The sequence below is a fragment of the Synchiropus splendidus genome, chromosome 19, assembly GCF_027744825.2.
Source record: "Synchiropus splendidus isolate RoL2022-P1 chromosome 19, RoL_Sspl_1.0, whole genome shotgun sequence".
NCBI classification, from domain to species: Eukaryota; Metazoa; Chordata; class Actinopteri; order Syngnathiformes; family Callionymidae; genus Synchiropus; species Synchiropus splendidus.
Window position 1 is genome coordinate 12,782,768 of NC_071352.1, and position 24,093 is coordinate 12,806,860.

Sequence of the window (24,093 nt, forward strand, 5' to 3'; positions counted from 1 at the left end):
AGTGTACTCATATTTGAGCTCATAGTCGCAGATCAAAATCAAAAATCGGATTTGAATTTTTTTAAGGAGAAAAGCCGGTATCCCGCCTGAAGTGTGGGCTGTTTGTACATAGAGTTGGTCAGCAGGTGTCACTATAATCTAATGTATAGCGTCCTGTCCAAGTAGGACATGTAGTGAACGTGGCAGATGCGTAAAAAAAATTAGACTCCAGAATGATCTGGATAAGCCCCGTGAAATATTCAACAATAGAAGCGACGCCTGCACGTTGCGCTCGGCCCAGATGGTGTGGTCACATGTGCTCTGGCGGCGCAACGTGGATTTAACTCGAAATAAATCGTAATGTTTTTGACAAACTATTGATGGCTCGACAAATACAAACGTGGTAGTTTGAGGTGAAAAGACACAGCAAGAGGTAACTCTCGGGAGCGCGCTCCCGGGAGAGAAAGGAGGAAGGGCGGAGGGGGCGCGTGAGCGCGATTTCCGTGTCTGGTTGGTGGACTGACAGCCAGCTGTGCTACAGCGACAATAACAACGTCTTGGATCGGATACCGACCTATTTAGAGTACTTCCGTTTTTTTACTCCTCAAATCTGCACCGCAGAGTCATTTTTCAGTGGACATTTGCACACAAATAAGCGGTGTTATCGGCGGGCTGAGCGCGTTCCTCCAACATGAATCCGTCGTGTAGCAGATGTAATCGAGTGGTTTACCCCACGGAAATAATGAATTGCCTGGACAAGGTAAGCGCATTTATCGCCTCTATATTCACTACCTTTGGTCACGATAAGGCTTCCGTTCACTGTGAAATCCCCTGCCGTGTCCGCCTTTCTAGCGCTTAAAAGACACCGCTCACGTTTCGGTGAATAAACCGGACAGGTATTGCGTTAGCATGTAGAGCTAATAGCTAGTTAGCTCCTGGGCGGCGAGACACCTCAAGAAGAGAGGAACACAGCTCTGCCCAAAACATCATGGGGCTTCAATAAGTGCTCCAGAACCTCATTTTGGGAACAAAAATCGCCCAGTGTTACGGCATGGATGAACGATAGAAGCAGCGGTGCACCAGTCTGGGCCTGGCTGCCTCCAGGTTGCTACCGAGAAACACCGACAGCTCACTTGTTTGATGTGTGAAAATACACGGTATAGATAAAGGAGTCCGTTTAATCCCTTCTGCATGTACCGGCTTTGGACACGCCTGAGTCCAATTCACTTGCTAATCCAAGTCATGGGTGATTAGTCTCCATTAGTTTGATTTGGAAGGAGAAGTCTAATCTGTGCCTCTTGTGCTAATCACATCAATGTTATCCAGTTGGAATCTGTACAGGTCACAATTTCAAACAAACGCATCATAATATTGGCGTGAGGTTGTGATCACAATTGCAAGTGGGCTTGAAATCACTGACTGCTTCTGCCTTCAGAATTGAATACTAAGATTTGTTGTGTTCATTATCAAACTTCTTCTTGGGCAGAGAGACGGATTCTCTTTAAGAATTGGAGTAGAACTACACTGAGCGACATGTTGTATTTGCCCAGTAAGATCAGTAACTACAAGACACTTTGTGTCAGTCAGAATCGTTTTGGGTGGTTTTGTTTTGTCTTGGTTCTTGATCGTAATGTGCCCTTATTTTGAGTCAAATCTGCGGGTCAACCACGCGTGTCTTCTAGACATGCCTGACATCAGTGTGACCATGTTTTTGTCCACTCCTTAACCTGGGGATAATATGAACCAATTACAAATGTGCATTTGTCCTGTCAAGAAGATGCTACAGACACCTACAGGTGTGAGGTAGGGCTCATTTGGATCCTGCATCTGCATGATTATTTGTGACACGCCTCACGCACAGCCTACTTTTGTTTTGCACAACAGGCGAATTTCCACTCAGTCAGAAACCAGGTACTGATTTGTGTTGAAGTTGGGGTGGACCCCAGGTGCTAGATGATTCCATTTGGCATTTTATACATGTGTTTATTCTTTGTTGCGAATCAGAATTTGATCACTTCTTGTTGCTGTTCATTTAGATTTTGTACCAGAACAACAATATATTAAAACACTTTTGGTGATAACGACTTTTCCACATGGAGAAGTTTGAATGTTGTCGTGGTCACCTGGTGGGACAACACCAGGAAAAGGTCAATTCTTTGTGACTCAGTTTTATTATAGAAACATTGATAATTCTAATCAATGCCATGTGGAAGTAACTGGTAACTGTTGAACAGGTATCCGAATGTAGTCTTTATTACATCATGGACGAAGCAGATGTGGAGACACTACCTCTAGATTTGGGTGTGTCTGTTTTAAGAGCTTTGGCCAACTGGATAATTTGTCTAATGGACGTCTGAATAGTCCCTGAAATCAATTCCTGTTGAGACCTTCTTATCTGTAGCAGTTGACAGCTGAAGAGGGTGGAGAAAGAGCCTGCACAGCACATTATCTAAAGTAGCATCAGCAATTGAGGTGGATGTATTACCACGCTATGTTTCTTAAATGCACCATTACTAATTTCTGGTAAGTGCGGTGGTCAGTGTTTGATTTATTTATACCACGCTGCTGAAGTGGGATGGGCAAAAAGAGAATTGCGATAGTAGTTATTGATGAGCAACAGATTGCAGTCTGGTCTGAAGCGTGAGTGAAGAATGTTCCAAGAGTCACTCTCTCACACACCCTGCTACCCTCACTGGAGAGTACCCTGTCTGTCCGCGTCTCCTGCATTTGGTCTTGCCGAAACATCCCCCGCCTTCATCTGCTCAGTGTGAACCAACAGAGGCTTAATGTTTAGCTCGGGTGAGGTCAGGACATTTGTGGATTTTGGACCTGGTTGCGTTGCATTAAACACAATTGCAGCTGATTCTCTTTACCTGCCTGTACACGAAAGTGCTGAACGGAAACGTGGAACTACCACAGAGGCTTCACAGGCTGCTGCATACCAGTGTTGAAGGGTGGGCCCAGCCAAGGGAGCTGGCAAGCTAACACACGTAAAGACAGGAAGTGACAGTCGACAGTTTCAACTTTCAACATTTCAACATTTTTTGTTCTCCATTAATAATGTTACAAATTAAGTTCATTCATTTAACTTTGGTCTTCGTGCAAGTGGGATTCAGTTATTGCTTTGTTGCATTTGATGGATCTTGGGTTGCAAATGGTGACTCATTTGTCTGTTTAGCGTTATTAACCGTGAATGAAAAGAAGAAAGTGGTAACATTATTTGCTTCAGTACAGAATCTGTTGTTTCTATATACCGTTGCACCTAATCTTAAAAGACAAATCTATCTTCCATCATTGAGCTGTTTTTGTCATTACTTCGATGACCCCCTCATTTCTCTGTCACTTCTGAACACTACCAGTCATCGTCACCTCAGCTATTAACTAATGACGGACCTCCGTAACAACTGTAACAGAATGTGGCATTTCACAGCCAAAACTAAGCATGAAAGAGTGTTTATTTTACAAGGAAGTGGTGGAAACAAGCTGCGCAATCTTGATTTATCCACGTCTCTCTCACAACACATTGAACAAAGTGAGAGAGATTACTGATGATCGAGAAGATTTTAGTCAGTGAAGTACAGATCCAGACAAAATGATCAATGAATAGTCTGGTCATCTTCCTTAACTTGGGAAAAATCAGCATCTTCCTCTCCGCTGTTCTCCTCATGCAGATAGCAGCACAGCTGCGAGATCACAGTAGTGAAAACAGTTGCTGTAGAGTGCAGCATTATTCATTCAAGCAACCTCGACACATCATGAGTCCTGGTCCGGTGTGCTGCGCTCCTCCACAGCACCTGTCTCCCATAGCTCCTGGCTGTACACCTGGGTATTCAGGGAGTTTGCCAAGTTGTTTTTGAATGATGTCTGCCCAGACAGCGATCAGGCCCTTTACTACCTGGCATTTATCATGTTTGTGTGAAATTGCGTTGTGCACGGTTCCGACATCTAGAGTGAGTCGCCTGCAGCGAGAAGCTCACCCCCACATGAAGAGTTTCCCAAGATAAGGTGCAGCTCTCCAGCCAGGATCCGGTCTGCAGCCAAAACCCGACTCATTTCTGTTCACATCTCGACTTTTAAGCTGAACGCACTTTGTCTCGAGACGGAGCTTGCAGTGTGAAACTGACCTTAATGTTATGTCAACTACACCACCGATAAAAATAAATTTGTAACAAAAAACACCTTTCTACTTCCTAATACAAGGTCGACTGTTCAATTGTGTAATAACAAACACAGCAGCAAATTAACTGCTTGTTGTAACTTTTGTTTCACACCATTTTTGTGGTTGCAACATTGACCTGAATGGTATTGTTCAAGAGTAATGGTGCTTAGTGATTTAACGTGGCACTGGCATAACTGCCACACAATAATGATGAACGATCAAGTGTGTTGGATTCTTATTGTGTAGTGTTAAGTTAAAACTGTCGCCCTATGATCAAAAGTGTTATTGTGCCTCTTCCTCAATTCTTAAAATCTTTTTTACTGAAACAAGACAAAATAATCCAATGTGCTCATTTTCTTCACAACTGCTTCAGAAGGTTAAGGAACTCATAATGAATCAATGTCCTCAAATAAGTAGTGGACAGTGTGATAAGTGAAATAAGTGTAATGACCCAGAAAGTGATCCACCATTGTGCTCTTGCTATATCTAACAGTCTACACTTAAGTTTGCTTACATGATTCAAAATCAACATGGTCTTCATAAACAAAATAAAAGACATTCGGTGAGAAAAGAAAGTGCATAACAAGGGGCAATAGTAAAAACTGTTTAGATGAAAGAGTAGTTGTTGCGTGTTTGTTATGGTATTGAAATAAACTTCTACTAAATAATCTTATAAAACATATTTGCAATTCAGTATTGATATTTAAAAGAATTGCTCTCTCTTTCAGCATCTCCCATCAGGAGTTGCCACAGAAAGTGAGCCTTCTCCACCTAAACCCATCTTGTGCATCTTCCTCTACCACATCCATAATATCACAGTTTGTCTTCTCCTTTTTTCCCCCATCTGGCTCTGGCCTCCCTGACCTTAAGCCCAAATCTTTCTGTATGAGCTGTACCTCTAAAATACGTTTTAATCTTGTGTTTCCAAGGCAACGTTTATGGGTGGTCAAACATTTTACTAATAACTTTCATCAACACTTCTATCGTAGTAGTGTCGCACCATGCCTATATTTAACTCATGAGTCACTGACACCACATGTCAAAGGAGGTGAGAAATTCTGTCCAGCCATGATTCACGTTCGTATGCCTCAATGAGCTTCTTGTTAGCACAAGACAGATGTGAATGTCTCCGGGCTTTTTATGCCAGTAAAAGGGGCGGGGCTTTGGATGTCCTGTTTCAAAATCCTACCTAAAAGCCTGTTTTTACCTGCCGTCCGTCCATTTTACACCATTTATCCTAGACAGGCTCATGGGGTCAGCAGCCGACGTAATGTGGCTCAGTCAAAATTCAAACTCTCCGTGTCCTCAGTTAGCCCCGAGGCCTCCTTCATGCATTTCCCCCTTAAAGTTTAATATTTATTTGAGTTAAAAGAGTGTTGCTGCTCTTGTTAAAATGCAAAAGCCCAGTGCTGCATTGGACAAACTACTGTGGAAGACACTATATTATCAGGTTGCTGCACAAGTTTTGTGGTAATTTAATCGGTTCAGCTCACTTCCTCTTCTTGCTTCGGTGATTGTTTTCACTTTGACCAAAATGAGAAGTGTTTTTAGGCATGTCGTGTCATGATAAGCTTGAACATCATTAATGTATTCATCATGAATCATGATACAATCTTCACAAATCTGAATATCATTGGAGCAAATTTCTGGTCAGCACAGCGGGCTTGCCAACCTCGAGAGTCTTTCATGAATGTGTGGTAAATACTGGGTAGTGTGGTCAGACATTCAGTTACAATGAATCGCTGTCTGCTGGCCTCTCATCTTGCTTCAGGGTTCTTTCTTGCCACTCCAGAACTAACAGGGTCTGTGAGGTTGACTGAGCATTTTTACCCACTTGTACAGACATATAACCTACTTATACTGTGGTGTAAACATAAACGTGCAGATGGCCTTGAGCATCAAAGCCAAGAGTCTGTTTCTAGGTCTCTTTCCTTGGCAGTGGCCTGTTTTTTTTTTTTTTTGGGACTCAAATATTAATAATTTAGCATTTTCTAGATTGGCACGTTGTTCCTTTCGTAACATGGCTTATTATAACAAAAAAAATCGACATAGCTCTTCATAAAATGTTTTGCTGCAATAAAAGAGATTGGAAAAAGCCATGACAAACTAATTATTTCTAAAGTCCAGCAATGGTTTTTTGTTCTTATTTTTTTTCTTGTGTTTCATGACAACTTTGCTAAGCTCCCAATGTATGTCATATTACAGCATTGCTTTGGGATGCTGAAAGGATCTAATCATTATGTGTGACACCCCCAAAGTTCTGTGTGGACATGAGAGATTCTGTGGCTAAGTTATTGAAGTTCTATTAAATGACAGCACACCAAACAACATTAATTTCTAGTAACTGCCGTGACATCTTTATGTTTTTAACAAATAATTGGCTAACATTGACTGTCATTCATGTCGCTGTCCCAGACACATAATTTTGACTCCCAAGTTGGCTGTCATTTTGACAAATGGGGACCTTGTTGTATAATGATTTACAGTCCATTCAAACAATGTCTCAATTGTCTTGAAGATTTCATCATCTCTCCCTGCACAATGACCAAAGCATGCACACTCATCGTGCGTCTCACTTGATGACTCGCTTTTTGAATAGGAAGAAGTAAAGGCAAAGAAGGTGCTAGATTATTTGTCGCTCTCTATGTGTAAAAGAGTACCACATATCTAATTATTAGGTGTTATCATGAATTTTAAATGTTGTCTCTCAAGAAAAACAACGATAGTGGCAGAAAAGTAGCAGTATTTTCTGCTTGTACTGCATGAGGTACTATGTTGAGCTGATCAATTCTCACAAAGGTACTGAACACACTGTGTAGTCTCTAATAGCAGATCATCTCCAACTGCTAGATGTCTCATCATTGGTTAAGCGTCCCTGTAACATGCTGAGGTTATGTGAAGTTCCAAATGGACTTGCACGACCATCTACTTAGAAACAAGCAAACTCATTTTCACAGTTTTACTATTACATTTGCAACAGATGCTCAGTCAACCTCTGGCAAGGTGTGTATGTCAACAGGACAAATTCAGTACATTGTATCACGAGTTATTGCAGTGTTTCTTTTCAAGTTCTTATCTAGAATAAAAATGTTTATTTAGTTGTTTCCTTTAGCTATTCTTATTTGATCTTCTCATATTTTCTCTGTGCTTGAAAGGTCATGCTGGAATGTTGGTTAAGAGTTTGGACAACACTTGAAAATTGTTTGTTGAATGCTTGAGTGAGCATATGCAAATATTTACTCTTGTTAAGAACAACTGGTTCAAAGTCCATGTCCATAATTTGGCTCCACTTCTCACTGCTGCTAGAGAATTCTAAGCACCCCCTCAAAATTCAAGGAAAGGCCCATAGACCGAATTAATCCCCTTCTTTTCACAGTGAATGTGATATTTTTATGGATATTGTTTAGCATCATGAATAATTTTTTTAACTGGAAACAAGATTAACCGTTCCCAATTTACACTCTCATTCATTCTGTTTGTGTTGCGATGCACTGAAAGAGCTGTTTTTCATGAAATAAACAATCAAGATTGACATGGCAAAATGCTCCCAGGACATATGAACGACAACCTTTCACTCCTAGCTGGCCCTCCATTCCAAGTGTCTTTGCACTCCTCCCTTCCTTCCCTTGATGATAGCACAAAGCTGCCAGATCATTGCCGTGCTCTTTGGTATTTTTTTCTCTTGCCCACCGCTCTTCCTCCCTTCCTCTTGGATCCACTGGCTCCTTCCTTTCATGTTCTCTCCCTCCCATCCAGTTTCTTTACAGCTCCCCTCTCTATTTCCAGCCTGTGTTTAAATCCTCAGACCAATGATCTGAAGTGGAAAAAAATTGCTATAACATTTTCAGACTGCTTCACCAAGTTTTGTGGGGAGGCTAATCAGAAACTATAAAAATAAGTCAGGATTCTTTTAAGAGGCTGGGTCAAAAATGGGGATGCACCAAAATGAAAATAACAAATAATAAATGTGGTTGTTATGGTTTTTATGATTTTTTTTAAATGTTGGAAATGTTGAAATACATGTTTTTCATGTTAAGCGGATGTTTTGGAAATGGAATATGACAAACTTACTTACAAACATTGTTTTTTAATAAGTATTATTATATTTTTTTATATTCATTTAAAAAATACAAGTTACAAGTCTGCTTAGCCATAGTGAAAGGCTAATAATATAAACAGAGAGCGCTTGATAGAACACAATAACTGGAGTGGACATAGCGGGCAAGCTTTACAGGTTCAGAACAAGCTAAAACAATGACTGTTTCAACGCCACAACCCCATTTCCTGTGACTGTTTCATGCTGACTGTTCAGGGGGTGGAAATGAAAGACCTTCCTGTGCTTGTGACTGTATTTCTGTATGGCCTGACATCCTTTTTAACAATCACACTTTGTTCTGTGTCTGACAGCATTGGCATAAAAAATGCTTCACCTGCGAGGTCTGCAACATGACTCTAAACATGAAGAATTACAAAGGCTATGACAAGAAACCATACTGCAACGCGTAAGTCATCTGAAATGATCACTCTTTATTTGTTGTGTACTGCTGGCTCAGCCTGCATCCCTGGAGTGTTTGGTGTGTCCACAGAGAGGGAAGTCAGTTTATGTGTTGGTGCTTGTTACTACCCAACTCAGGCCCCTCAAGCTCCTCCCTGGGAGAGAAAGCTTGAATGTGGTGTGGGAAAGTGTCTCCCTCCCTCCTCACTTGGGAAAGCGATGGGGAATTAAAAGGGGGAGTCATCAACAAAGGAAATTCCTGAAGTTCTTCAACAGTGACACGGGCAAACGCACAGAGAACTACCACTCATGCTTCAACACACTGAAGGATCATCTGGAATCCCTGGAATTTTTTCCCTCTCCCCGCATAACAAGGGTTGTCCCTCATCCCAAAGTGTTCGGTGGATGTTCCAAAAGAGTAGGCGGAGGGAGATTATCACATGTTGCAACATGTTCTTGTCATTTCAACCTTTTCATTTTACTGTTTGAGCATTTGACAAACTGCTCTTTTTTAATTTCACCAGAAAAGGGTGTGTTATGAGCATCTGAGATTATTAATCTCTTATTAATCATGTGATCTTTCATGTTTTTGAAATACAAAGTGAGAACACGTTTTGCTGACCTGTTTGTTTCGTATACATTAGAACGTCCAATACAAAGCACTTGAACTGATTTGGCAATTATGTATTTTAATTTAATTTAATTTTTTTCGTTTTTCTTTTTATGACTTTTTATATATAATTTATGTGGAAATCCAGGATCTACTTGGTATGGAATAACACTTGAGAGACGTGAGAGAGCAATTTAGTGCCATGCATTTCTTTTCCGGTGGCACCACTTGTCTCTGTGCAGCTTTTACTGTTCAACACACATCAAATTTTATTGGGACCCTTGCACAATGATCAAATGAATGAATAGAAATTTGGCAGGCTGTCTCATGATAATGTTTGTCAGCTATTGGGTTGACTTTTATTTTGCAAATTGTACAATTGTTTCATTATTTATCGATAAAACAGAATTTATATTTCAATGTCTATATAGCAACTAAGAAAAAGAGGTTGATCTGCCCTGGTTGTCTGAACAGCATTTTTATTTATTGCAGATGGATAGCATGTGTCCAAGTGCTCTCTAAACTTAAGACTGTTGATGTTTTTAGTGGTGTGTTTGAAAAATCATCAAATTGATCAGTCATGCAACTTTATGTTTCCCTTCCAGTGTCCCAGGGTTTCTGAAGTAATATCATTGCAAGTTTGTGATTCTGTCAAACTGGTTTCCCTGAATGAACCTGTGTTGTTCTCTGTCGTGAATATCTACAAAGAAAAAAAATATGAATCTGAAAAGGCAATTTTTTGTTTGGGCTTATTTTTGGGTGAGTAATCTGGCCGGAACTGTGTTGTAATTTGTAATATAAGTATGACCCATTATTCGTAAACCAAAACTATATGTTCTAAAATAAATAAATTTGAGATAAATACTTATGAGAAAGATGTACAAAAAAAAAATATATATATATATACACTAAATATAGACAAATGACGCCAGTAAAACCGCGATCGCTTGGACGTATAATCTATTAAAATCTGCTTTGAGTCAGAAACATCCCTGTGATCATCCTTTAGTTTGTTGTCAACATGAGATTTGTGAAGTCCACCTACAGCAGGTGAACATCACTCACCCTGTTGTTCTGCTCATTTGGAGTGCCAGCTGCAGCAGCGGCGGCAGTCAAGTTGGTTTAATGTGTTTCTTTTCCTGTTTGTTTAAACAAGTCTCTTAGGAGTAAACATCATCAGTGAAGAGTCTTCAGGGCTGAAGTCCAAGCTGCTGTTCCGTGTAGTGGTGCCAATACTAATCGCCTGCTCTTGTCCTTCAAAATCCATTTTCACAGAATTCTTCTTGTTCTGGAAGTTCAGTCACTGATTAGATAATGCAGTCACAAAGTGTTTTTAGAGATATTGAATGGGAGTGTTTTTCGTACGTTGCAGTTTTTCCTTCCCAAGCATTGTTCTTTGAATGATTTCTCTGTTCAAATGGAATCATTCCTCATTTTGCCTGTGTAGGTCTATTATTATTTGCACAGTCACAACAGAGAAGTGTGGTTATTATTGACCTTATTTGTGCGTTTGTTTTCCTGCTGCATGTGTTGCAATATAACAGTTCACTCATGATCATTTCACCTTTTTTTCTAAGAAGTGAGATTTAAATGCATAGGAGTAACCTGTTGAGCCAGTGTTGATGAAGTTAGTCCTTGTCAACATAGATACAGGTGGTGCTGGTCCCATTTTTGGTCATGTGTCCTGCTGAAGGACGCATTGCATCACCTGAAGGCTCGCCACCAAAAGGCAAGAATATTTACTTGAAAGCACAGCGTCAGTCAGACTAAATATTATAGTTTTAGATATGTTTTTAAAACATCTGGGCTCATAAAAGTCCACTGAAACGTCTCCAACTGGCTTCCTGAACTGGGCGAGCAAGGGAAATAACATCTTCCTGTTCTGTTAACCAAGCTGGCTACTTTACTAATAATACTAACCTGTGACTTGGTACTCAGCTTTGAAATGTCACTTTTCACATTGCTGAGGTATGCCATCTTTAAATTTGGGTAGTGACAACTGATGGTTCACCCATATATTTAATGGAGGCTCTTAAATCATGATCGGTCCTGTCAAATAATGTACTCTTGTTTTGTACTTGTTTGTGTTCTTGTCTTATTTTTATAATTCATTTTGTTTTTGGTGTTCATTTTGGTTGCATTTTGCTCTTGTTTCTCATTGGCTCATTGTCTAGTGTTGTCTAGCTTAACAAAGCCTTCGTATTTTGAACTGAAATTTACCCTGAAATATTGGTACAGCATGTCACATTTGTTATTTATATTTAAATTTATAATGTGTTTGTTTCTTTTCAACTATTTGTGGATTGTCAAACAGCTTTTTAGCCTAAAATGCTTTTTTTTTTCTTGAGGTACAGGCACTTTCATTTGCCTATAACTCTCCACAGGGCGAATTGTCCAAGCATGAAGTCCCTTTTATATATGCAGTACGCTTATCTACTTGGTGTAGTTTTGATTGTCAAAGACTTCTTCTAAAGGAAAGCTTCACAAGTAACTCTTTGTAAGCTAATGAGACATTTCAGCCATGGGTCTATTAGAGTTTAGTCTTGAATGGTTGCTTTGTCAGACATCTATATGTGAATTATCAGTTGATGGTGGAATTGCCTCTCAATATAAACGCTCCATTGGTGATTCCAAAACAAGCTCGTGGAAGTCCGTACAACCATTCTGGATCAACTTAGGAAAACATGTTGTGTGGTATTCAACTGAAGCTTCAAATCAATCATACTAACTACCACTTTTTATCCATTCACTATGTACCTGCATCCACTTGTTTAATGTCGTTTTCAAAGTTAAATGTGCGTCTTAAATGTGGCATTACACCATTTGCAGGTTTCATATCATGATGACCACAAAACCCCTTGGCCTAAGTGGGCGAGCAACATCATGGTGCTGCACAGTAGGCACTTTGTGTGTGTGAGTGAGTGCATGTGTGTGAATACACAGGCATAGCCCCCTGCACACTAGAGACGGAGAGTGAGTTTGTGCATGTGTCACCCATTTTAGCCTGCCACATATTACCCCAATTTAGCACCTTCACAGACAGCTGAGTGTTCCAGTGACTCACTGGTTCATTCAAACAGGCACAAATCCATGAACACGTTTTTGTACACAGGCACACTTCAGACAGTCATACTGAGTCATTCAGCTTCTATCTCTTAAGGAGTGATGTGTTTAGAATGCAGTTTGCTGACCCTTCTGAGCAATAGCCATTATCTGCAGACAGACAGCCCTGTAACGAAAGTGAGGCTCTTGGGTCAGGAGCAGAATGATGTTGGATGGATTACATACTTAGTGTATTTCCAGACACTGGACTCGGTGTCAGAGGAAGTGTTGCCCCCATGAAACCAGGGATTCTCGCTTCTGCTTCAAGTCATACTGAAATTGCTTTTCCAGAATGTCTTGCTTGCCAGTCTATATTCTGTTGCACCATTACATCAGTGAACATTTAAGTAATATATTCATCCTGCAGCTTCACAGTCACCAGGAGTCGTATATCGGTCAAATGTGTGACTCATTTTGTTTGTTTCTCGGCATGCTTGGTGTCTACTGGCGTCAGAATACAGATGTGCCACTAAGATCACAAATCCTCACTTTTTTTGCTGTGCTTCTATCTAATACTGTTACACTCACAGGGGTTCAGAGTTGAGTCATGTTTTTATGTCTTTTTTGAAGTCTAAAATTGCCATCACCTGCTTATGCAGTTCCTCTTCTTTAATGCAAATCTGCTTCATTGCAGACCGCGAAGGTAAATGAATGAGTGATGCCTTGTTAGCACCCACAAGAGGTGTTACCAAAGACATTTGTTTTCTGTGAGGACTTACATCATGTCATATCCCAGTGTCAGTCACGCCCTGTCCTGCTAACCCACATAACCGTTCTCTCTCATCCCAGAGACACTGCTATTCTAACCCCCCTTGTTGGTTTTTGTGTATTACATTACCAAGGCAATGGTGAATATTCTGCCTCAATGTGTTGCCCAACGGCGCACATGGTGATTTTCCAGGTCGTCTAGCGCCCTTAGGCAAGCTAGGAGCTGCTGTCCCTCTTCTTAATAAGCTGTATCTGTAGTACAACACAGAAAAACAGTCAATGATTGTCAAAGAATATTGAGGTAATGCATGGTTTGTACTCTTGGGACTTGTCTGTTTAGAAACTAACAATAGAAAGGGACTTGTTTTCTTTAATATGCATGAATCCAAATGACTTTCAACATGTGTCAAAACATTTTTTCTTACCAAAAGACACTCATGTAGCAAACCCTGTAACCTTTCTAAAACTGCACCGGCTACTACCAGAGGAGCATTGTGTGACACGCTGACATGGCTTTCGTCTTCAGGGAGCAGTTAACTGCTGGACCACCATGACCAAAGGCAACTCCTTCTTTGCTCACACAGTTGGCTGTTTTCCTTCACACACAATCTGAGCTTCAGCGTCAATGTGTTTGACTTTGTGATCAAAGTCTGATTAAAATGTTTCTCTTTCGTGTCCTCAACTACTGTAGACACTATCCCAAGGGAAGCTACACCTGTGTGACCGACACTCCAGAGAACATCCGCCTCAAAGAGCAGACCAAGATGCAGAGCAATGTAAGTTTTCACACTACAATGCTATGAGTAGTCTGTCAAATCGGCCTGTTAGCATTTACTCAAACAAACAGTGCTTGATGAATAAGTTAAAAAGGCATTGAAGTACTGGAACATGGCTAAAACCAAACTGAAGTAAAACAATGTATAACCAGATTATTTTGTTGATGATAGAAGTCAAATTGTATCCACAGATCATAACTCAAGCTTCAATTTTTGCAAACATGCAAGCGGGTGTAGAGTTTCCACTTGTCACACATTTTGTAGTTGTTATTTGGCAAACACAAACAAAGCAAACAGAGTGTAGGTCTTTTGGGAAGCCAACTCATTTCATGCAGATTCTTCCCTTTTAAGTGACTGGCTGTTGTCTGCAAGCATTGGCTACACCTCCAATATCTTCACAGTTTTAAAAGGCCTCTTTATTTATTGAAGATGATCTTCACATTCAGCATGTTTGGTTGCATGAATTGGTGCTACACTTGAGTGCTACGACTGCCTGGACTCATTGTTATATCTAAGCCTGAATTGAACTCAGAGGCACCAGACTGAAAAGCTGATTAAACGCCTGTATTCATAAGAAAGGATGCATTGTGGTTAGGACTGGGGAACTATGAGTGCTTCAAAAATGTATCCTAAAGATTCAAGAATTGAGACAGTATCACCATCAGAATTGGAACAGGAAACACCAGATTATCTGAGGAATGGTGGGACCATCATACTGGTAAACGGTGGACAAATGAGTGATACTGTATGTGGGATGAAATAAGAGGTTTGGCCAACAAAATCCTTCTGCAAATATCTAGGGAAATGAAGGAAGAACTGGCGTATATGACAGTGGAACCAGGAAGAAGTAAACCACAAGAGGAAGTACACAGACTAAAAGGAAGAAACTAACACAATGTGTGAATATACACAAAAGGATGTCTCTTCACTGGACATTAAAATTTAAAACTGGAACCAGAGAACGTAAAACAAAATTTATACTCAATCACTTAAAGTGGATATTAAACAGGGGTTGGCGTCAATGGACGCGGGGCAAAAGAAGCAAACTGCGGAAGCAGATTTATTTGGCCTAGTATGAAGAAGCATGCATGGAATTTTGTGCCAGCAGATGTCTTTTGAGTCAAGCCAAGCATTAGATCTACACGTATGAAGGTTGTGCAAATTAAATGTTAACTTAAGTGACTCTTCATGAGAAGAACTGTTCCTGTGCCTGTTGGTTCTGGTCTGGACGGATATGATGTGTTGCGATGAATCCATGCTCGAGGGTAGAAGAGAGGTTCTCAGGATTGGAAGTGATGGAAAGGGCGTGTTCAGAGTTCAGGTTCAAGATGGTGTGGCGCACCCTAGCCATGGCGAAGGATGCCCATTGGAGCAAGAGTGATGCCATACCTGCAGTGACAATGAGACTTCAGTGACTTGCTCACCAAACATAGTCTAGATATCTGTAGCCTGTAGCCATCGAGATAAGGAATAAATTGTAACTAACAGCTCTCTCTTAGTGATCATGAGTACTCGCCTTCACACCCATTAATCTAGTATGACATTTATGACAGTACTTTGGAACAAGAGGTGACACAGTAATAGATTGTTGGAAGGTAGTGAAGCATTACCTTAAATTAAGTGATTTAAGGTAATGCAGTTTGATTTTTATCCTTCACTGGTGATGGTGAGAAACTTGCAAAATGACCTGCTGGAAAGTTATTTGACAGAAAACATCTTGAAAAATTACTCGGCTTTTCTCCACAAGACAGTAGAGAGAAAGCAGAGGTCCTGTGTGGATGAGAGTCAAGATAATTGTGGTTGTTTCTTCTTTGAACAGTGTCAAATAATCCAGATTGGACTGCATTATGTTTGCTTGAGCATGAGGTTTTTCTGTATTGGGGTCGGGAAAGTGGTCATGTGTGGGGGTGGTATCAAGAGACAGATGGTAGAGGTCTTTTCCAGGACTCCACACCCACTCTTGCATCGAATGAAATGACTGCCGGGCAAACGAAAGGCGTTTTCAGTGTCCTGGCAAAATAAGAGACCCGTTTGTGTTTTGATACAATCTGTGAAGTTGAAGGCACTGAGAAAATAAAATTTCTCATTTCATCCATGTTTGCTGCTAAACCAAAGATTTCTAACGTATAGGTTTTCAACCTAAAATTAAAAACTGCATGTCCCTAAATGATTGATGTTTCTTTGAATTCATCTAAAAATGTTAACTCTGCTGATGTTATAATAATGAACGGTTTATTGCTTCAGTTATCAAAACATCTGGCGAAAAATTACTAAAATGTGTTCCATGCTGTGTCATGTTGCTTACAGTAATCGGTGCCATCACATGAAAAATGAGTTCCTTTTTCATTCCTCTTAGTAGTCAAAGATGTTGCCGTCACAACACTCCTCACAAAGAAAAGAGAAACGAACAAAAAAATTCAAAATGCAAACAATCAACGGACATATATACTTAAGCAAGTATATATGTCCGTTGATTGTGAAACAGGGAATTGGAATACATAGTCAAAAGGTGTTGCGGAAGTTTTAAGTACAACAAATATTGATCTCTACTCATGCGCAGTGCGTAGTTAGAAATGTTAAGTGTAAGAATCAGTTGAGACCAAGGGGGTTGCTGAACTTGTCATGGCGTTTGTCTCACATGGAGGTTTTTATGTTTTTCTGGGTGAGGAACTGTTTCTGTCTAACCACAAGCCACTGGTGCTGCAGCGTTACTAAGGGAGACACGTTGCTATGGTAGCAGTGAAGAGGCTTGTCACACCTCATTATAAGTCTTTGCTGGGGTAAAGTTAAAGAAATGAGAAACAGCCGAAGAGAAATCAAAGAAATGAAGTGGGTGAATTGAGAGAGAGGAACCCACAACTGAGTGTATACAGGTGAAGGGGAAAAAGGCAGAGACCATTATGGAACACCATAGACAGAAGAGGTTTAGGAAACCAGAGAAGAGAGAAGACATTAGCTTTGTAAATGGAAGGATGTAAGCTTGAGACAGAAGTGTGTTTTTGCAGTAAAATATGAATGGGAGGATGAGCGACTGAGGAGAGTGTGGGTGGGGAGGGAAAGCTGAGTGGTGATTGGTTGAGAAAGAGTGCTGCAAGACAAAGGAGAGAGTGGGGGATGACGTGGGGAGCTCTTGGGGTGAACAAAAATGAAGATGAGTCGGTGCCACAGTAATCCTGGTGACATATCACGGTGTGCAGACCTAAATCTGTCTGTGATTCCTCGGCAGTGACGGCAAAAATGTCAGACAGCTATGGCGGCTGTTTATTCAGTAGGTATGATCAGACCTGTGGTTACATTGTGGGAGTCAGCGAACTGGGGGATTTGAGAGTTTCAAGTGAATGTGGAGCAATATTCTCCAGGCTCCGGTATAGCTTCTTTTTGTTATCGCCTAATTTGAGTCACTTGGCTCTGTTAAAACAACAAAACAAATGTCGGCAAACTAGGACAGCAGCTGCACTGATTTACTTCAGCCTAAATGTGCTGTAATTTTAGATGGCTATCTTTCTCTTCTTGGGCTGGACATTTCCTCCCCGGACACACAGGGTCAGGATTGTGTGGGAAAGCACACAGTTGCAGATAAATTTGGCTCAAACTATCCAACTATTCTGCCATTCATGGCTAGCACCAAGTATAAAAAAGACAAAACAGGAAGCAAACACACAAAAGATCAGTGGAGCAATATGCTGGATTTTCCACTATCGTGGATGTTTAAACATCCGCTCATTCCAGACACTGATTTGATCTCACATGTAATTTCAAAAACTGACTGTAAGATGGAGGTGGTGAAGACGGAGTGTCTTCTTCAAACGAAAGATACAATGTCCCGATGGATGGACTGGTTGGTTGTAGTTTTCAGATTCCAAGCCTGATGTTTCCCCTCTCTCTCTCTCTGCAGGTTCTCTACCGGGAGGATTTTGAGAAGAATAAGGGAAAGGGGTTCCATGCGGTCGCAGAAACGCCAGAAATGCAAAGACTCAAGAAAACACAGGCCATCTTGAGCAATGTGAGTGTGATGTTGGAATGGCTGTGCAACATGTGCCCTCTTTGTACTTTCAAAAGTCTTTAATTCTTGTCGTCCCTGGTGGTCAAACTGCCTACGTATTTTAGGAATTTTGTCACATGCAGGATTTAGTGGTGGAAAAAAATGTTTTTTGAACCATTTCACATAACTTGAATCGAAGAGGAGCTCCAAATTTTTAGATTTAAAATCAGTAACAGTAAAACAGTTGAGAAAATCATAAACAGCAGACCACATGACATATGGTTCAGGAGATAACTTATTATATGATGAAATGTTCTTTATTTATGTGTAATGTTATCCACGTTTATATAAAATGCATGTAAATGTACACCAATCATTGATGTTAAGTCATACAGCTGCTGTTAAAAGAAGGACCTATGGTGTCTATCTTTTTGGGAACTGAAAATGAGTTTACTTGTTAGGGATTTGAACCACCACTTCCCAGGTAATGCTAGGAGGAACTCGGTCATTTAGATGTGTGTTGTAGTAGTAAATTAAAAGACCAAATAAGTGTGAATATGGAGATTGTAAAACTACTCTAACATTGCATTACCGTCTTGGTGCGGAATTGGAAGCAACATACCCTATATTGTCGACTATAGATTCTATTATATATAATTATATAATAATTATATTATAACGATGAAAGCCTATATTACATGGATCACACAACTCAACCAAAAGCCACCCCAATTCCAACAAGCTTTAGTTCAAATGTGGTTAGGACTGAGTTCAAACATCTGCTTGAATTCGAGCCGTCATCAGAGAGCGCCTCTATATTGCCAAAACGTCCCCTGGCTTTCTTTGTTCATACATCCAGGCACAGGAGAGAGCAACTGTTACCCAGACTCAAAGTAAACTGCTGATGCCGTCACAAACTCTTGAAGATTCTCTGCCCTCGATCCTTCACATTTCTATTGTCCCTCCATGCTGTCAGACAGCAAAGATTGGGGGGGATTAAGCTAAACAGCAGCGAGGGCACTTCCTGTACACACACACACACACACGCACACACACACCATCTGTTCAATGGGCTCCTTTAAAACAAACAAAAATAATCTCCCTCTCACACTCTCACCCAGCATATTGCTCTTGAGAACAGTGGCTGTTCTCTCAGTCGCTCGCTTCAGTGTCAACTCACCAACACTCATCCACCAAATGAATGTACTCCTCGCCAACGTCACCACAGAGGCCCCATTGACAGTGTGTGAGTGGAGACTGAGTCAGAGTTGTAAAGTCTCTGCGACTCGGGCTGAGATCAGACGGGTCATAAGGGGGAGGGTACTGAGGCAGTCATTGAGCAGTCACCCACTTAATCAGTGGGTGAATGGTGTCACTGAGGGCGAGCAGTATATATGGCCAGTCTTTTTGTTTTTAAATATAGTGCTAGCTCTTGGTGAAATGGTCGGAAATGCTTGCTCCAATGATGTCCGGAGTAGCGCTGGGTCGTCCTCACCACATCCTCTCCCTGGCCTCACCTGATGTGTCACTGTTGCGGTGCAACATTGAATATTTACGGTAACTGCAGTATCGCATCATTTCCCCCAACCGCTCCTTGTTAGCATTGATGCTGCTACACCAGGCCACTGAAGGCGACCTCTGCTGGATGTAGAACAAAGTGCGTGTTTGAACTGACGGCGTGTCTGACTTCCTCATACCTGAAGTTTCATTTCTCCTGTACAGGTCAAGTACCATGAGGAGTATGAAAGGACGAAGAGAGGGGCCACACAACCAGGTACATGAACAACGGATAGCATTTCAAACTGTGTCAATGAACCATAGCATCCACTCAGACTCTGGGGTAGCAACCCAACTGGTCCTCGCTTTTTTACTCAATATACATCTGTGGGGGAAAAAAAACTACGGCGGCTTTGACCTCACATGACTATGGTAGTATACAGTCAGCACAACAGACATCATGTACTCGTGATGGGCTGATGAGGCTTCATGAAGCAGTGTCCTGATTTTCAGAGCTCAGTAGGTGGTGCTCTTGCTATTAAAGTGGTTGTTCTAATCCTGAAGTGATAGAGTACAGAGTGTCATCTAGTGGGCTTTGTTTCATGAAGCCTCATCAGCCCATCATTTTGTATGGTGGCAGATGTGTCACAGACCCACAGAAAGATGTACAGAATGATCAAATACCCAAGGATGGAACCTGCGTCCTCTCAAACCAGTCAAATAGCTCCCAAAATATTTGTCATGTTAACTTAATCCGAGTATGTAAATGCGTCGTGGCCCAACTTACCCCGTCTTCAACAAATACTCTGGTTTTGGAGTCGTGTCCAAGCAGTTCCACCTTCTTCTGCTGCTATCGAGGCGTATTCAAACGGGTCTGACAGGAAATTTGTCAAAGGTTCTGAGTCATATATTTTTCGGAAAGTACCTGGTTGCATCGTGGAAATAAATAGATGCTGAATTGATCCACTTATTGGAATTTTGTGAACATTAATAATAAGTAATGTAAACATTTTTACAGTACTTTTTCAATGGATAGATTGCCTTCAACCTCCCACGATGGGGAAAATATTTCCCCTAGAATACCTTTTTAGGTGTTTTAAAATTTGTGGGTTCAACATTCTTCTTTATCTTTTTGCAGTTTCTGCCTTTTTTTTGCATGCACCTGTACTGGATTGCTTCAGATGTACAGTTTGAGGATGTAAAATGTTCCCTCCAACATGCTTATGAGATGCTAGCTGTCGTGGCAATGGCGCCATGTGATGGTTTACCACTGTTTGGTGATCCACATGTCAACACTGGCCGAAGAGGCTCGTTCTTGAGCATATAATGATGTCAAATGTGTTCATATTTGTACATCCTGACTCCCTTGTCTTGTTCCTTTCTCAGCTCCCTACCAGCCGCCTGCTGCTGAGTCGGCTCCTTCTGGTGGCGTAAGTCTTCATCGCTCTGTTTCAAACGCTCTGTGTCAGTAACTAAAGAGCAAACCTAAGCTGGGTGATCACTTGTTAAATTTCTACCAATGATTTAATCTTTAGAGACGAATCAGAGCACCAATGGTTGTGCAATATTTTAACTTGACCAGTCTTTCATCCGTAGTATAGTGCCAGTTCTTGGAAGCTAAATCACTTTTTTAAATCCTCCTGCGGCTGCCTCCATGTTTCCTCTGGAAGAGTGCTGGCTCATCCTCACCTGATGTGTCAGACACCGTTGCTATGCAACACTTGGTACTTCCGGTCACTGACGTGTCATATCCTGTCAGCGTCGAGTTCCCCCTCCCCCTGCTGCTGTTCCTCTGACGCTCAAAAAGGCGACCTCTGCTGGATATAATGTGAACTACATGTTCGGAAGTTCCGTTTGTTGCCCTAGTTTCCCCATTTACGCGGCTTCCTCTACAATCTGTTCCACAGGTCAAGTACCACGATGACTATGATAGGATGAAGAGAGGAGGGGGAGTGGCCACACAGCCAAACCCTTCCCCAGGTACGTTGTCTCCAGGAACTTCAACAACAAATAGAACGGTGTCGCTCTGATGTTCTTCTAGCAGCCGACATTCCTTCATATTTGTTACGTCCGTAAAAGTATTGATACTTTGGATGCAGTTCACTGCCGAACTTTTTATCATATATGTGGTTAACAGGTGTCTACAGCGATCATCGCTTAGATCCTTAGTAATCTAGAACCTGTAATAAAACATATGTTCATCTCAGCTCTAACCTTGACCCTGTTCTCTTATCAGCTGCTTACCAGCCGCCCGCCGCAGTGTCGGCTCCTGCTTCCTCTGGTGGTGTAAGTTTTATACTCTTCCTTTATGTGTTGGTAACTGCAGCATGAAACCAATGATCGCACAAACCCCTGTCAAATAACCACACACACACACACACACACACACACACACACACACACACACACACACACACACACACACACACACACACACACACACACACACGTGTTAACATGGACATGTTTTTTTCCCCTCAAATAGAAGTGAAAAGTAGCTTTCCTTGTTCATCCAAGAACTTGCTTTCACACCTCTCCTGTCGTCCCGCACCAGAGGTACCGGGCTATTTACGACTACTCGGCCGCTGACGACGACGAGGTCTCCTTCATGGACGGGGACGTGATCGTGGACGTGCAGCATATCGACGAGGGCTGGATGCACGGCAGGGTGGAGCGCACCGGCCAGCTGGGCATGCTGCCCGCCAACTACGTGGAGGCCATCTAAGTGAGAGAGCCAGAGAGAGAAAAACCAGTGGATGTGGAGAAAAGGGAGGGAAAGAATGAAAGGAAAAGCCCAGTGCCATCTCATTTTAACGCCTCTTCTTCTTGCGTTGTCACTCTTTAACTGTCCCGTACGCACCTCCCCGCCCCAGTCCTCCCAGAAAACTCTTCATCGTCTGCTTCTCTTTCTATCTGCCTTGCTGACGTTCGTCTCAAAAATCGTGATCCGTCTCAGCACTTAACCAACCTCCTTCAGTAGTCTCAATGAGTCGGGAGTGGGTCTTTGTTTGCTCAAAATTTGCAGCTAGAACTTGTCTTGACTGGAATCAGTGTGGAATCTCAGCTCCAAACAGACTTGCGTACATTCCTGTCGGCGGCTTTTAATATATTTACCTGTCCAGCACTGCATTGTGGGTATTGTTGTGAACTGGAATCGTAGCCTAACTGAAGCGCACCTCCTGTTAGCATCACTTTCAGGCGGGATCAGGGACAAGTTAGGAAATGGAATCGCTGCATTTTCTGTTTAGAAAAGAAAAAAAACCTAATTCTTTCTCTGCCGCAGTTTCTGAAATCTTAAAAAAAGCTATATTCCCCTTGAAGAAAAGCAGCAAGCACAACTGTGTCCTCTTTCATGTCTCGTTTTATTCCACTGCTTCTTTGCGTAACATTCCATTCTTTCTATTGTTTTTCAATGAGTTGTGGGTGAAAGTGTTGAATCCTCGTCTGTGGTAAACATCTGTTTCTCATGCTGTTCTTTTTTTTTTTTTTTACAAGATTCTTATTTTCAATTAAAAAAGAAAAAGTGTATTAAACAAATAAACCAGCATCTTGATTTTCGGAGAAGGTGGCAGTATTAGATCATGTCGGGTGGCTTCGCATTGTGACATTTCCATTATGCATGAGAACATGGTGACACTCGAAAAGCTTGTTTAAAAAAAAACAAAAAAGTCAGATAAATTAGCTTGTGACTACAATGCAGCAATTTCTGTCTTTAGAGGAAATTGTCAGTGAATTAAAACAAGTGTAAATAACATCATTGACCTTCGCCTTCACTTCTGGTCAGTGTTTCAGTTGACGATTCTTCAAGGTTAAAAACAACAAAAAAAAGACTCACTATTTAGCCTAGATTTACATTGTATCATTGTATATGTATCATATGGTTTTGGGGAAATGCTTTGTACCCAAACTATGGAGGCCTGGTGTGCGCGGTCCACCTGAAGACGGTTGATGATCAGAGGTAGAATTTAAAAGCTTGTCAGGTACCAGTTCAGTCATGTGACGGTGGTCAGTCCAAAACATCTCAGAAACAAACACTGTACATCGTGTCCTGCGTCCTCAACTGTGCAGCAGGACGCGTGGAAGCTCTCATTGTTCTTTGAATTTTGTGGGTTGCGTGAAGTGAAACCGAAGGAATGACAGGACAGGACGGGTGGGGTGGTCTTTGCCTGGAGTCCACACGTGTGTGTAACCATCCTGAATTCTAACATCACTACTAACACTGCATTTTTTTTGTTCTCCATTCCTAACTTCCTACTCTCATCATCATCACCTCCGTCTCATCGTCCCCTGCTTCTGGTTATAGACTTCACATGTAAGCCACAGTCACAGGTGCAGCATTCTGACCGTCTTTGTGCTTTCCATCCTCCTTATATCGATATCATTTTTCTTACTTTCTCGACAATTATAATGAAACGTCACCATATTGACATATTATTCCAAATTCAGAACGGCATTCTCAGAATTAAGGACCTGATATCATGTAACTTGTTACAGCACATCAAATTGTACTTCTGATTCTGCAGAGTCAATAAAAAAAAAATGCCATTTTTCTCAGACTGCTGGTTTGTGCTTATTAATGTGGAATGTTTGACAACACTTCTGTATTATTTGCATGCTATATCTGCTCAGGTGTGAGTGGCAAACCTTGCTCTTATGTCACCCAGCGCTGGTGCTGTGTTTTCAAGAGACGTTTCAAGTTATGTATGCGATTCATTTTTCTCTTTTTTTTGTGTGTGAAGCTACTTCTCTGGTTTAAGACCTGAGCCAAGTTCACCATTATGGTTT

The 24,093-nt window shown here is 41.3% G+C and overlaps 1 protein-coding gene across 1 annotated transcript; it reads left to right on the forward strand.

Annotated features, from left to right (window-relative positions):
* The first annotated feature begins 363 nt into the window (after positions 1-363).
* Positions 364-23,862, forward strand: LOC128751128 (LIM and SH3 domain protein 1-like). Its single transcript, XM_053851961.1, has 9 exons — positions 364-739; positions 8,546-8,640; positions 13,745-13,829; positions 17,725-17,832; positions 19,534-19,585; positions 20,695-20,738; positions 21,216-21,288; positions 21,545-21,594; positions 21,863-23,862. Exons 1-9 carry the CDS (start codon positions 671-673, stop codon positions 22,031-22,033), a joined length of 747 nt encoding a protein of 248 aa, XP_053707936.1. The 5' UTR covers positions 364-670; the 3' UTR covers positions 22,034-23,862.
* Positions 23,863-24,093: the final 231 nt, after the last annotated feature.

What these genes read in the sequence shown, in the direction of transcription:
- LOC128751128 (XM_053851961.1), top strand. Translation starts at nt 671, where the DNA reads ATGAATCCGTCGTGTAGCAGATGTAATCGAGTGGTTTACCCCACGGAA. An exon ending in AAGAAACCATACTGCAACGC is followed by an intron (nt 8,641 to 13,744) that starts GTAAGTCATCTG and finishes CAACTACTGTAG; the next exon opens with ACACTATCCCAAGGGAAGCT. An exon ending in AGACCAAGATGCAGAGCAAT is followed by an intron (nt 13,830 to 17,724) that starts GTAAGTTTTCAC and finishes CTCTCTCTGCAG; the next exon opens with GTTCTCTACCGGGAGGATTT.